The 13417-nt window shown below is 36.9% G+C and overlaps 1 protein-coding gene across 1 annotated transcript; it reads right to left on the bottom strand.

Annotated features, from left to right (window-relative positions):
• Positions 1 to 531: 531 nt before the first annotated feature.
• Positions 532 to 10178, bottom strand: LOC105046138 (inositol phosphorylceramide glucuronosyltransferase 1). The gene is made up of 11 exons (XM_010924661.4): positions 9943 to 10178; positions 9627 to 9858; positions 7391 to 7511; positions 6585 to 6770; positions 6319 to 6482; positions 4597 to 4704; positions 4237 to 4374; positions 3992 to 4123; positions 2683 to 2968; positions 2472 to 2595; positions 532 to 1116 (listed from the first exon to the last, which is right to left on the bottom strand). Exons 2-11 carry the CDS (start codon positions 9855 to 9857, stop codon positions 975 to 977), a joined length of 1632 nt encoding a protein of 543 aa, XP_010922963.1. The 5' UTR covers position 9858; positions 9943 to 10178; the 3' UTR covers positions 532 to 974.
• Positions 10179 to 13417: the final 3239 nt, after the last annotated feature.

The raw sequence follows: 13417 nt of genomic DNA, 5'->3' as shown, positions 1-13417 counted from the left end.
CATCTCCAGAAAAGCAACAAGAACCAGCAAAATGAAAGGAAAGCACAAACATCGATGGAAAGAACCACCATCGACAACTGATCCGTCAAAAATGCCAAGTAAAATAAGTAGCAGGTCCAATATCATTGGAAATCCAAGAAATTTCAGTTCATCGATCACCTGACCGTATTTGAAATTATTACTACAAGCATTAGGAAAAGAAATGAAGTAACAAAAACAAAATCAGCAAAATTATGATCAAGTGTCAGGCAAATTCCAAAAATGATAATGAGTAAAATAACAATGTTCGCATGGGCACGAAAAGTAAAACACAGCATACCACTCAATTATGAAATTATACCCACTCAATTATGAAATAAATATATCGCAACTTACGCTGGTCTCGTAGCGATCATCATGCATCCTGGTCGGCAAGAAACTAGCTAACCTACCCCATCTACGCAAGATGCAACGAGGACGAGCATCCTGCACTCTTCCTTCACAAAGTGGGCAGTAATTCCCTGATTCCAATCTAACAAAATAACCGCTGGCTTAAATCATAATAGCTGACATGCAACGAAATTGCCGCATCTTGAAATTTTTATAGGGGCAGGTCACAGCATAGGTTCTAAGAACTACAAAATGAAAAGCAATAAAAGCTACTCAGCCAAGCAGAACATTCGGACATCAATTGCTGAGTCCCTGACCATATATATCCAACATCAACGGCAAGTTGAGATTAGCAACAGGATATTTCCCAGCAGCTCTTCAGTTTTCCAGGTCTCATGCATCAAGCTGAAGAGTAGCCTTTTGATTTTCAGTTGATGGCCTTCAAATTTAACCCTCATTAGCTGTGACGCTTTGCCAAAGAATAAGAAATTGCATTTTACAGAGCCATAAAAAATTTGTAATGGCCAAAGACAAGATAACCACACACAAAATGATGTATACAAGTAGCAAACAGGTATAAATTACATGTTACTGCCGCCCGCCAGTCAACACAATAGACACACATTTCTAGTTCTTGGCTGATCACGATCATCGAGGCCTCTAACAAAGGCTCTGATAGCAAGATGCTCTGAAGCATACGTCATGAATGATGCCAGTACAAGACCTCCAGCAGCCATCAAACCTAACCTGTGAAGTCAAAGAAAAGGGCTTAGAATCAATAATTGCTAGACACCATGGAATATCTTACCTCTCCAGCATTTCATGTATGCAGATGAAGACTCAAAACAGGTTGCTAGTAAAAAAAAAATTGTTCCTGCTAAGTTAGAGCTAAAGTCAGGAAACTTTTGACAGGATGGGATAAGGAATTCTGATAATATTCAGTCAACAACCACAGAGTCATACGATACTTGAGCAAGATATGTTAAGCATAAAATGATAACCATTAGCATGCTTGAAATTTTAATTAGTTAGAGTAACTGATGTTAATTGATAATATTAACAAAATGAGTGTACTGGATCCTATACCAGTACCATCCTCTTTTAGTGTTAGTACACAGTTTGGTACCGTATAGCTTAGCATACTAAGTATCAATATGGTACGGTACAGCATACTGATTTGGTATTCGTACCATACGGTACCGACCGGTATGGTCCACTTTGGTCTTTTACCTACAGCCAGTGAAGCACAGATGACAAAGATGAGAAAAGCGTATCATATATCATTTGGAGAAGGGTAAGATACACATGATCATTCATGTTAAGAATTGCTTAAAAGAGGCTAAACTGTGCCAAATGCATTAGTTTATGTCATTTATAAGCATTCCAGAAAAGTAAATTTTATCATAGTATCAGCTTGCAAGATATTTGCTAGAAAAGCTAAAATAGCTGCCAGAAAAATTGTGAAGCAGAAGAGCCTAGAAAAAAATATGCACAAGAAGCTGGCGGCCATATCTCAAAAGAACTTGATAAACAAATTGCATAAAAAGACAAAAAGTTTAAAAATAGAAACTCACTACTAGTTTTTGCAGCAAAAAGAACAAGTTCAAGGCTTGATTCAAGGCCGGTAAGAAGCATTGGAAGCAAAAAAGGGCGGAAGAAACAAGATTATGGAGTGGCTGAGGCACCACTCGATGGGAAAATCATAGCTACTGTAAATTGAATTGTTCACTATAACAGTCTTATAGTAAGAGAATTTGAGGAGGCAAGTTCTCGTTAATTCATGAAAAGCATTTCAATCAAACTAAGCTCAACTCCTGGCAACATGGAACATTAATTGCTCCTAGAAAGATCTCATTGTTGCACAAACTTTGCTCACTATGATGATAATGTCTACCAGAGAAAGGATCATACATGTAATGGTGGTTGCACTTGAGTAAGAAAAAGAAAAAGGATGCTTGCATTTTGAATGATGAGCTGCCATCTGTACTATATAAGGGGTGGTGAGAAATAGTTCAAATAGCAAACTTAATCATCACCTGATGCAGTGTAATCCATACTGATTAACAAAATAGAGAAACTCAAAATCTTTTAGAAGCTACTACCTTGCAAAAAGAGACGTGATCCCTAATGCGCATGGCAATGCAGGGGTGGCAACAGCTAGCAGAGCCATCCCTGTGCCATAAAACCATGTGGCAATGTCACAGTTAGATGCATGGCGTTGATGACCTGCACCATTAGTAAAGCCCAATAACCAATCAGAAGGTTACTAAAGATATGTAGAAGCTGAGACATCATATTTAAATTTTAAAAAACCTTTGCCCGAGTCATGGTTGGAAGAGTCCATGTATGCAACAATGGTTCCTGCTTGATTCGACATTGCCTTTCCCCAATGGTAAACCAAGCGCAGATAACTTCCGAATGTTATGAAGAAAGCAGTAAATGTCCACTCATACATTAGCAGCAAACCTGTCCATGGCATCACCTGCCTGGGTACAACCGCAAATGCGAGTGCAACAGATACTATGGCAGCCATGAAGCAGAAAACAGCTGAGACAGCACCCAAATAAGCAGGTAGCTTGGAATGCGCTCCATTTGCAAACTGTTGAGACATCACATAAATAGTTCTATCATGTAATGGGTATTTGGCATACAATCACCAGGAAAAAAATTCTAAATAACAATCTCTCATGGTCTATCAAACAGCCTGCAAAAACAAGCTGCTCAAATGCAAGCTCAGCAGGGTTAACCAAAGGTTTCCATTACTCATTTATCAGCTCAATAAAATAAATTAGATATATAAACTGATAGATGATATAAATACATGATACTTTAATTATTTGTTTACCCTCTATAAATTTAGCAAGTCCAGACCTGGCCCAAATTTTCATCAGACCTTGAATTTCTGAGCCCAAACAGGTCAAGCTGGTCCAGCCTAGTTTGCACAGGTCTTCTCAGAAGTCCTCTGACTATATGAAGTAGTTTGTGTAGCGCTTTAAAAATTCTACAGAGAGATAACATATCTATAAACATAAAGATAAAAATGAAAAACAGTAGTTTTATATTGATGTGCAATAAAGAGCCCCATTTATTTCCATTGGTTCACAGCATATCTATGTGCAAAGGAACACCTTAGCATCCAAAAGAAAGGCAGTCAGCTTATACTACAAAAGCTGTGATGCAATGCACTAGCTTCGGATTTGCATATTAGAATAGCACAATAATACACTTGCTCCATTTGCCACTCATCTCCACCCACTCTTGTATCTTATATGGAACACATCCAAAAGATTTGACTACATTTAAAAATCACAGGATCTTGCCACAACAATTCTCAAGAATTGCTTCATATCAATGTGCCTTTTTACCTTTCTAATTGAGATTAAATCACGACCCTAACATGGTAGCCCCTGAAGTGGCTTATTTGAGGAACTGAGAAAGCAGTATTAAATAATGTAATCATGGCAGTTTATAAAAATCAGGAAACACACTGAACTTAAATCTTTCAAAGCGAAATGGAATAAATATGTTATCATGTATCCAATGTGAAGTTCAATAAGCAACTTCATTTCTGGCAAACAAATAGGAAACGACTCATATGATTTTGCATCAGGAAAGATCATACCTGTTGATTTGAGCTCATGATAGAAGATGAAGCAACACTAACACCGGCATAAGTAGGAAGCCCACCCCCAGATCTGAATCTATAATAAAAACGTCTGGCATATTCAGATAAACTCAATAAGTCCCTGTTGATCTGCAGCAATAACACAATTAAATCATAATGGGTTTTGTGTTGCAAAGCCACATGTCTTGTTCTGTTTTCAGAATTTTGAGGCACCAGCTATCTAAAATTTATTACTTGCTAACCTGAATGCAGGACCTATAGTAACAGAACAATAAAGCACATATGGGAATGGCAAACAGAAGTTTGAGAAGCAGCTGCTCATTCGGGTTTGCTCCACCACCAGTTCCTGGAAGAGACTCTTCAAGCTGTTCCCGAACATTCTGCAGCATAATCAGAATAAAGATAAATCGTAATTTGACTGTAGTAGAATACACAATGAACAAAGTTGTTCAACTCTTTTAGTTCAACCAAATATAAAAACTGCTTGACCAGTTCAATGCACAATTATAAAAAGATTATAACAGCATAAGAGTAACTAGGAGAAAATAATAGATGCCATATTGAGATGACAAGCAACAAAATGAGCTGCAGAGGACAAAAACCTGCCAAACATCTACAGGTTTTACAAGCCAAGCTGTCCACCAGTCCCAGGGTTTAAGTGGGCCAAGCGTATAATGAATGACTCTAAGATCCTTTTCATCAACCATCCACTGCACATAAAACATGTCTGCAAGAGATCAGCGGGTGGGAACATGACATATGCAGTTTAGAAGACTGAATTAAATAATTGAACAAAATCAAATGAAAAATAAAGGGAACAAGCATTAGATATTAGCTCAGGTGTCCCATATTATCATTCAGTTGAAATCATTTTTGCTACGGAAATGAGCAAAAGAAATTTGAACATAAGAAAGAGAAACTCTTCATTTCAAAATCCTTTTAGTAGGAAGTTGCATGAGACAGAAAATAAAATTCAATGGTAGTTTTTAGGATACATGTCTTGCTCATCAAGTAAAGGTCAAAGCAAGTTTAAATAAAGTTGCTCTTGAAAAGTAGAAAACTATCAGCCGTATTTATGTTATAAAGTTAAAATATGCATCAAGTATTATAAATGAGATCATAAATATGAATGACAAGTTCAGTAGAAGAAATGCAATATCTTTGATTCTTGACACCTTAACTTTTTCTATCAGGGGAGTAGAAATGCTTTGGATAAGATCAAAAGATAATAGGTTACACCGACCGTAAAATGACTTCAGAAAATCCCATGGCTAGCCAATATAGCTGGAGATGACAAGGGGTGAGGGTCTTGGAACTTAGGGCTCCAGCTAAATTTGCACCATTAATTCCAGTAAGCAATCTTGGGTCTTATAAGGTGGAGTAAGAATAAAGGTGTCTTCGTTCACACATAAATTCTAGAAGTGTTTGAACCTTAAACTCAGAGAACATGAATTCTGCTGTTCGTTTTGGAGGAATTTGGTGCACAGAAGATGCAAGTGTCATCATTAATTATTATCAGCAGAAAGCTGCTTCAATAGGCTACTTGTAGGCAGGGGGCAAGTGGGAGGACATTAAAGCAGCATTACATGCCCCATCATCCAAGCAGAACTTGACTTTAAAACAACCCAGAGGAAGTTGAGTTCAGTATTTTAGCTGAAATTAGAGATGGACTTCTACAGTTGTGTCACTTAGACCAAAACAAACACCTGGAACTACACACTTCCAGAGGACGTGCAATTTGGGCTCCTAACTTGCATCAGATCAGCAACATCCAAACTCATGGAAAAAAGGAATTTACTTACAAACTCAATGACTAACACTTGCTCAAAGTCACAGAACTATAAGAATATTTTTCATGAGACAGAAAAGAACCTACAAATCGATTATATGAGGCTTTCACAAATTAAGAGAAGAGGGTGTACCCATTGATACAGGTGGTGACTATCAGCCCTCCTATTTAAGGCAGCAAGTTCCAAGAATTTGTTCTATAAGCAATCAAAATGTACACTACCAAATGTCTACAAGGTGTAATTGCACCATCTGTATCCACATGTCAGCTGGTTGCTGTGAGTTGAAGACACTTCAACATAGAATTACAGATTTTATAACAGGCTACATGATTAAGAAATATGGGCCAGATGAAGTAAATATTTTCCCACAAATAGATTAAAATCTGTCATAAACATCAAGGTTAACACATAGGAGTCAAGAAATTATTTAATTTGTATGGCAAATCATGTCTAGACATACAATGCAGCAAACTACCTGAAGCAAAGTTCTAAAAATAATAAGCATCACTTTTGTTTAAAATGAACACTATTTACCTTATTGGCCAGCATGTAAAGACCAACATCTGCATTATATAGAGTAGAAAGCCGTTCCATTTCAGGTACATGTCTACTATTGATCACATCAGAAGATAAATAAGGCTCAAATAAATGAGCATTGGCAAAATCAGCATAATATGAATTGAGAAAACCCTGATCACCTGTGGACATTAAAAAAGAATATTTAAGATTACAACCAATCACCTGTATAAGAAATAAAATGAGTCACAAATGAAATAAAAGATAACAAGGGAGAAGGAGACCTCCAGTATAAGAAGGTAAGGAGTTAACTTTGCTCATCATATCCTTGAAAACAGTTTCAGATGGCTCCACAACCATCACTCCAGAATTCAATCTTTCAGAATGTTTGAGATTTGCACAAAATCTTCCACAATTGAAGAGATCATCGATATTCTTCAGCACAATTGTATCAGCATCAAGGTATACAACTACAGGAACACAAGACAATTCAGAATGGTGAACTCAATTATGGGAAACAAAGTATGGTAAAAAAAAAAAAACTCTGGAGTGTTACCATGCTTCTTGGTGAAAAGCAATTACTCTAGGTTTCGTTTGAAAGAATTTAAAAGAGTCACCTTTTAAGATATTTTTATGTAAATAAATACAAGTTCATCTCTGTCTCCACTAAGATAAATCATTCTCTATCCACCAGACCCTAAAATCTACCCATTCCCTCTCACTGTCATGCAAATGTTCTCTTACTTAAGCAATTGTATTTCATTATTATCATAACTTATCCTATCAATTATCTCCGGTCATCTCTATCAAAAACCAACTCAATATATTTTTAACCCACTTATTATTTATTTTTAAAATTAACTCAAATTTGACTATTATAAATTTTAATAATAACAAAATTTAAATAAATTGTCATATCTCTTGTAACAGAATGGTCTGCAATTAAAAAGATAAATTGCTGAACCGCTTAATTACAAGAATATTTTGCTAAGTTGTTGTCAATAGCATACATTTTCTCATGACTGGTTACATGTTTAGATTTTATTAACAATGTGGAATACGTGTATGATAGTGTTGAAAAACAAGTTACCTTTTCTATAACTTGTCAGGTTGAATATTTTCAATTTGGTGTAGACTCCCCAGAACCTTTTTGGCCGCACTTGATTCGGATTAGCCAGTAGACTAATAGGCTCTACGATCCAACCATCAGCCTAAATGATCATCCAGTGCTGGACATTAATACTCAAAACAACAACTCAGTGAAACATAAATATCTTCACTTACATTAAGCCAAAAGTCCAAAAGTTACAATGAAAGAAATAGGCAAGGATGGAGATTTTTACTAATATACTTCATTTGTTGGATATTGTTCAAAGGTGCATGCTGCTTAGCCGTAATGGCAGATAATCACAATGGTCGAAAGGTGCTTGGCACCACCTGTCACCTAAAGAGCATCTTCATCATGTTGGCCAAATAGCTATTTTATCCATCAAGGCAACCTTTAAGAAAACTCTATTATCTGCTTGCGCCTACAACATTCTTTTGACCTAATATCTCCACAACGTGGCTAAGCATTATGATGACATAGGCCAGCTGGACTAACATTTTCATGTACAATATGGCTATCATGGGAAAGTTTACTTTCATTAAAGCACCTATGTCATATTTTTATTTTGTAATATGAGTGACTTTACACTATAGTACTATATATTAAAATTCATCAATAATACTGGAATTTCTAGCAACACAATATTATGAATTAACCATTTCTTTATCACCACACCAATCTCATACTCTATATTTAAGCTGACTCTTCCCTAATAATAGTGCCGAAGGAAACTCCCCCCGTGCCGGGGGGTGGGTGGGGGGTGGTGTGGTTGGTGTGGGGGATCAAGGAGTTGATAAATGGCGAGGAAACAATCATCAAAAGGAAAACAAGGAGTAATGCAAAACATTAGGGAACAATCATCAAAAAGAAACAAAGGAGTAATGCAAAACATTAGGGAAAGGTTTGAGATATCCACAATCAAAAACAAGATTCTCACACTGCAAAAATCGCTGGATGGCAACAATCTATGTCCATTAAGAAATGCTAAAATGATAAGACCTGAGACACCATCAGCAGTAGGTCCTTCAAGTCTCGAGACTCCTTCAAGGCTCTCACTCTAAACAGCAGGTGGAATAGTGCTTCGAAACATCTAATTGCCTTACTTAAGCTCCTAATTTCTCCAATCAATGCACCATTTCATAAACATTTTTATTTGTACAGTAGTTAATATTATCATGAATGCCTATAAATCACTTCTAAATAAACAAATTTTATCCTTTCTTTTATTCCATGCAAATCAAGCTAATAAAGTACCTGACTATGGAAAACCATAAAGCAGGCTTTTAATATGATTTATTTCGCTTACATCTATATAATCTGGCAATCTCTGCCGTTTCTTAGACTGCCCAAATCTCACCAATTCATGACCTTGCATCCACAGCAATTTCACTAATAACTACTTCAAACCAAAATAATCATATAGATAATCACCTCTCCTCTCGCTAAATAATTCAAGATCCCACACTCCTCTTTCAGGCATAATGCATGCCACCATCAGTGGCAACTTAAGTGAAAAATGGCATTTGAACTACTTCTCAGACCAACTGCCATTAACTTTCAAGACTGTGGTTTTATTTTTCTTGACAAATAAAGCAGCTATTTCCCCAATTTGATGATTGTTTACTTATTGGCATACCCATAATTATGGTGCATGATTTAGCAAATTCACAAAAATATGGAAATCCCGATTATGCGACCCATATGGTGAGAAAGTAATTACATCTCCTGCGGCAATCCAACCACAAAAACATTGCAAAACCATAACCATAAAAACTTGATTCCATGTACTTATCAGTGGATATTAACTATAACAAAACTACATCAACCAAGTAAAGAAAAAAAATACACAAAAACATTTCACTGAGCTGCAATTACTTCGCTAGAAAGAGTTCAAGTCATATTGTTTGTTGAATTCATAATAATAATCACGAACTTCTTGTAAAATCTAATGCATCAGGTGATTCCATGTGACGGCAAACGTTCAAGAACTCTAAACGAAAAAAAAAAATCAAAATCAACAAACTATAACAAAAGATAATCTTTCTAATCCAAAATCCTATCTTGCAAAACATAAGCGATGAAATTCTGATTTGAAGGCAATCAAGACACTTGAAACACAATTTCAAGCACTAATATATTAAATGACGAAAAAAAACTGAAAAAGCACGATGCCTAACCCTAAAATTTGAATTCTTTGGAGCAAGAACGCAATCAATACCCGGAGCAACTTCTTGGCATGGTCCGAGACGCCATCGGAGACCAGAACAACCATATCCTTGGTTGATCCCGTGTCCCGGATGGACTTCCCAAGAACTCGGACCCCAAGGAGGAACTCATCCCCATACAGAAGGGTCACGTACGCCCCGTCCGTCTTCGCCCAGCAACTGCCGGCCATCAACGCCGCCAAAAGAATCGCAAAGAACCCTAACTTCGAAGCCGACGGCCCCATCCTGAAAAATCAAAATGAAAAATATCCATAAAACCAGCGAAAAACGAATAAGAAATCAGACTGAGAAAGAGTCAGCTAAGATCACCTCGAGAGATCGGCAAGAGGGATGGGGATCCGGTAGAGACTCCGCTCTCCTCTTCCCCCCCTCAAGAAGCTCAAAGGGGAGACTTGGATCAGAGAGAGGGAGGAAGACCACCCTCTTTTCCAGCCTTCCAGATATCCTGTTCGCCGGCTCAAAATTTCTCTCGCAAATTTATTGAAGCGTATGTCGACCGGATGGAAAGTGGAAACTTCTTCCGCCGTCCCAACCGGCGTTGAACTCAAGTTCAAAATCAAATCGACTTGCAGCTGGCACGAGTGTTGCACGTGAGCGGATGTGATCTTGAAGTGACCTTTCGCATACGCTGTGTAGATGATCTTTTTATGTATTTATTTTGAAAGAACTTGCCACCTAAACAGCAACTCAGCGAAACATAAGTATCTTCACTTACATTAAGCCAAAAGTCCAAAAATTGAAATGAAAGGAATAGGCAAGAATGGAGATTTTTACTAATATACTTCATCTATTGGATATTGTTCTGCTTAGCCGTAATGGCAGATAATGGCAAAGATGCTTGGCACCACCTGTCACCTAAAGAACATCTTCATCATGTTGGCCTAATAGCTATGTTATCCATCAAGGCAACCTTTAAGAAAACTCTATTATCTGCTTGCGCCTACAACATTCTTTTGATGACATAGGCAAGCTGGAGTAACATTTTCACGTACAATATGGCTATCATGGGAAAGTTTACTTTCATTAAAGCACCTATGTCATATTTTCATTTTGCAATATGAGTGACTTTACACTGTAGTATTATATGTTAAAATTCATCAATAATATTGGAATTTCTAGCAACACAATATTATGAATTAACCATTTTTTTATCACCAAATCAATCTCATACTCTATATTTAAGCTGACTCTTCCCTAATAATAGTGCCGAAGGAAACTCTCCCCGTGCCGTGGGGGGGGGGGGGGGGGGATCAAAGAGTTGATAAGTGGCAAGGAAACAATCATCAAAAAGAAAACAAGGAGTAATGCAAAACATTAGGGAACAATTACAAAATTATCTGCCTAATGTCTAAATTGGTAAGAATTGCTAATCCATCATTTTTTGGGGGATAATCGGAGGTTTATATTATCAGGAAGTCAGAACTAAAAGAATAACAAGAACGGGACTGTAGCTCCCTATTACATGAAAACCATAGAAAAACATCCCACCCAATAACAAAACAGTTAAGGGCCCCAAGATATATAAAACATAAAACCCAGCATATACATAAAACCCATACTTGAAATGAAACCCAAATATACATTGAACCACACTACTCCCAATCTGCGGCGAGGAAGAGAGAAAGTCCCACCATAATAAAGAGTAAACCCAGTATATTGGGTATGAGTGACCCGATCGAAGCAGTAGGGCATCCTCAGAACGTTGTGCACTTAAACCATGCAGTATTTGAATAGGAAGAACTCTGGTGTAGTGTAGAAACCATAAAAGTCTAGTTAAAAAATTCAGTACAAAAAAGTAATGTAGGAGCTGGACCATGTTTCTCCGCACGATGACATGTCCACTTCCACAGGCATGGTAGACATCCGGTGTCATGATATGGACAACCAATATCACACGATCTAAATGATATCATAGATGTCGATGCTTAGCCGACCACTTACGATAGATCGGCAATCTATTTTGGACCATTCGACAATGCCTCACCGATCTCATTCTTTCCCGCTTTAGCTTTCTATATGACGTTCGCTAGCTCGAACACTCTTCAGAACTTTTGGTGCACGAATTTCATGAATGATAGGCTCTGCAATAGCCTTCCAACACTCACTACTCCATCGAATGTGAGCGACAGACTGTATGGCCACACCTCTAATGCCTACCATTTTAACTCTAATAGTCACTATTTCTGGCAGACTCCCTCGAACAAAAAGAGAGAAGCCAAGAAAAGAAAAAAAAGAGGAGACTCTTTCCCCCTCTCAAGATAGGAAGGACTGTAGACTCTATTCTCTCTAAGGCCATCTTTCTCTACTGCTCTTCCTTTTCGATCAATATTGACTTAACCATTAAAAAGTCTCTTATCGGAGAATCCCCACCACCTCCTCTGATATTCTGAAATTTTTCTTATAGATCCATGGTTTTCCGGTCACACACCTGCTAGTTCAGCTCGGCGAAACCAATACCATTTGATCTGGCCACTCTCGCCACGCCATCAGATCAGAGAGGCGCAGCAACAGGAGTCATCGTTTACTTGGTATCTGGCACCGCAAACATTCATGGAACAAAGTGGTCAACTATGATAGTCTGACCAAACCAAGATGTTGAATGTGGGTGCAGATTTTACCGAGAAAGAAATTAATGAGATGGAATATAGCTACCTTCAAAGTCTCGTTCGAAGAGAACACTGATGTTCAGGTGAACAAACACAAAAGAAATTTGAAACTGTCGACCCATTGTTCCGACATGGGTGAAACTAATTCAAAAAGCTCGATACTAATGGTATAAATTTTGCAAAACTATATTCAATGCTGAATTAGATTTAAAAAGGAGTTCAAACATTATGTCAATCCATTAAATGTTAAATATAAACCAAACTTAGACCTAACCCAACCTTGTCCAGCAACAGAAATTGGTCAGATCTGGGAGCAAGCCTGACATCCTTTACCAATTTCTACTTGGGTCCCATGAACACCGAGGGCCAGCGGCCTTAAGTCCTCCTTTCCCCTTTAAAAAAAGAACAAAAAAAACGAAGGTCTCATGGACCATGCCTCTCTTTTTTTTTTTTTTAATAAATAAAAAAAGAGGTTCATAAAAGGATGGAGTTAGGGCCGTTTGGAATTAAATCTCATCTTCTTCTTATGGAAGCAAAACTAAAAGAATTAGGGGGTATTTACTTCACAATCAAAATTGAAATCAAAATAAAAATTAAAATGGATCATAATCGAAATTAAAATAATCAAATCCATCAAAGCATTTGATTCATAATTGAAATCAAAATTGAGAGAAAATTTTGAATCCTTATGAGAGAATAGAGATTGAGTTTTAGATAGATTGAGCCATTTTTATTCTATTCTAAAATCAAAATATTGTGATTTCTCTAATTAGATCCATCCGGATGTAGTCTATACTAACATGCATCGAGATTTATTTTATATATTTTTAATTAACTTGGATTCTAAATAAAAATAGACTTTCAATTAAGTGATAGAAATATATTAGATGATTTGATAAAGTTGAACTCTACACAAATACAACTATTGTAGATAGTGTCAATCTTTCAATTTTTGAAACTAATTTAAATACTGGCTCTGATAAGAGACCTCATTATAAATAGATACCTACATACTTGATTTCCTATTTATCCGAGAACTCGTGAGATTTTTCCCATCGAGAATATTCAGATTAGGATTAAAAAAATCAAAATATTGCTCATTGATAACGAGAAATATCTAGTATTTCTCTTGTGATCACAAGTTCAGTTGCAGGCTTCGTTCATGATTTATATATAAT

This window comes from Elaeis guineensis, chromosome 5 (assembly GCF_000442705.2).
Source record: "Elaeis guineensis isolate ETL-2024a chromosome 5, EG11, whole genome shotgun sequence".
NCBI lineage: Eukaryota > Viridiplantae > Streptophyta > Magnoliopsida > Arecales > Arecaceae > Elaeis > Elaeis guineensis.
Note: the sequence above shows the minus strand (reverse complement) of the source record. Positions and strands in the feature narration are given on the sequence as shown.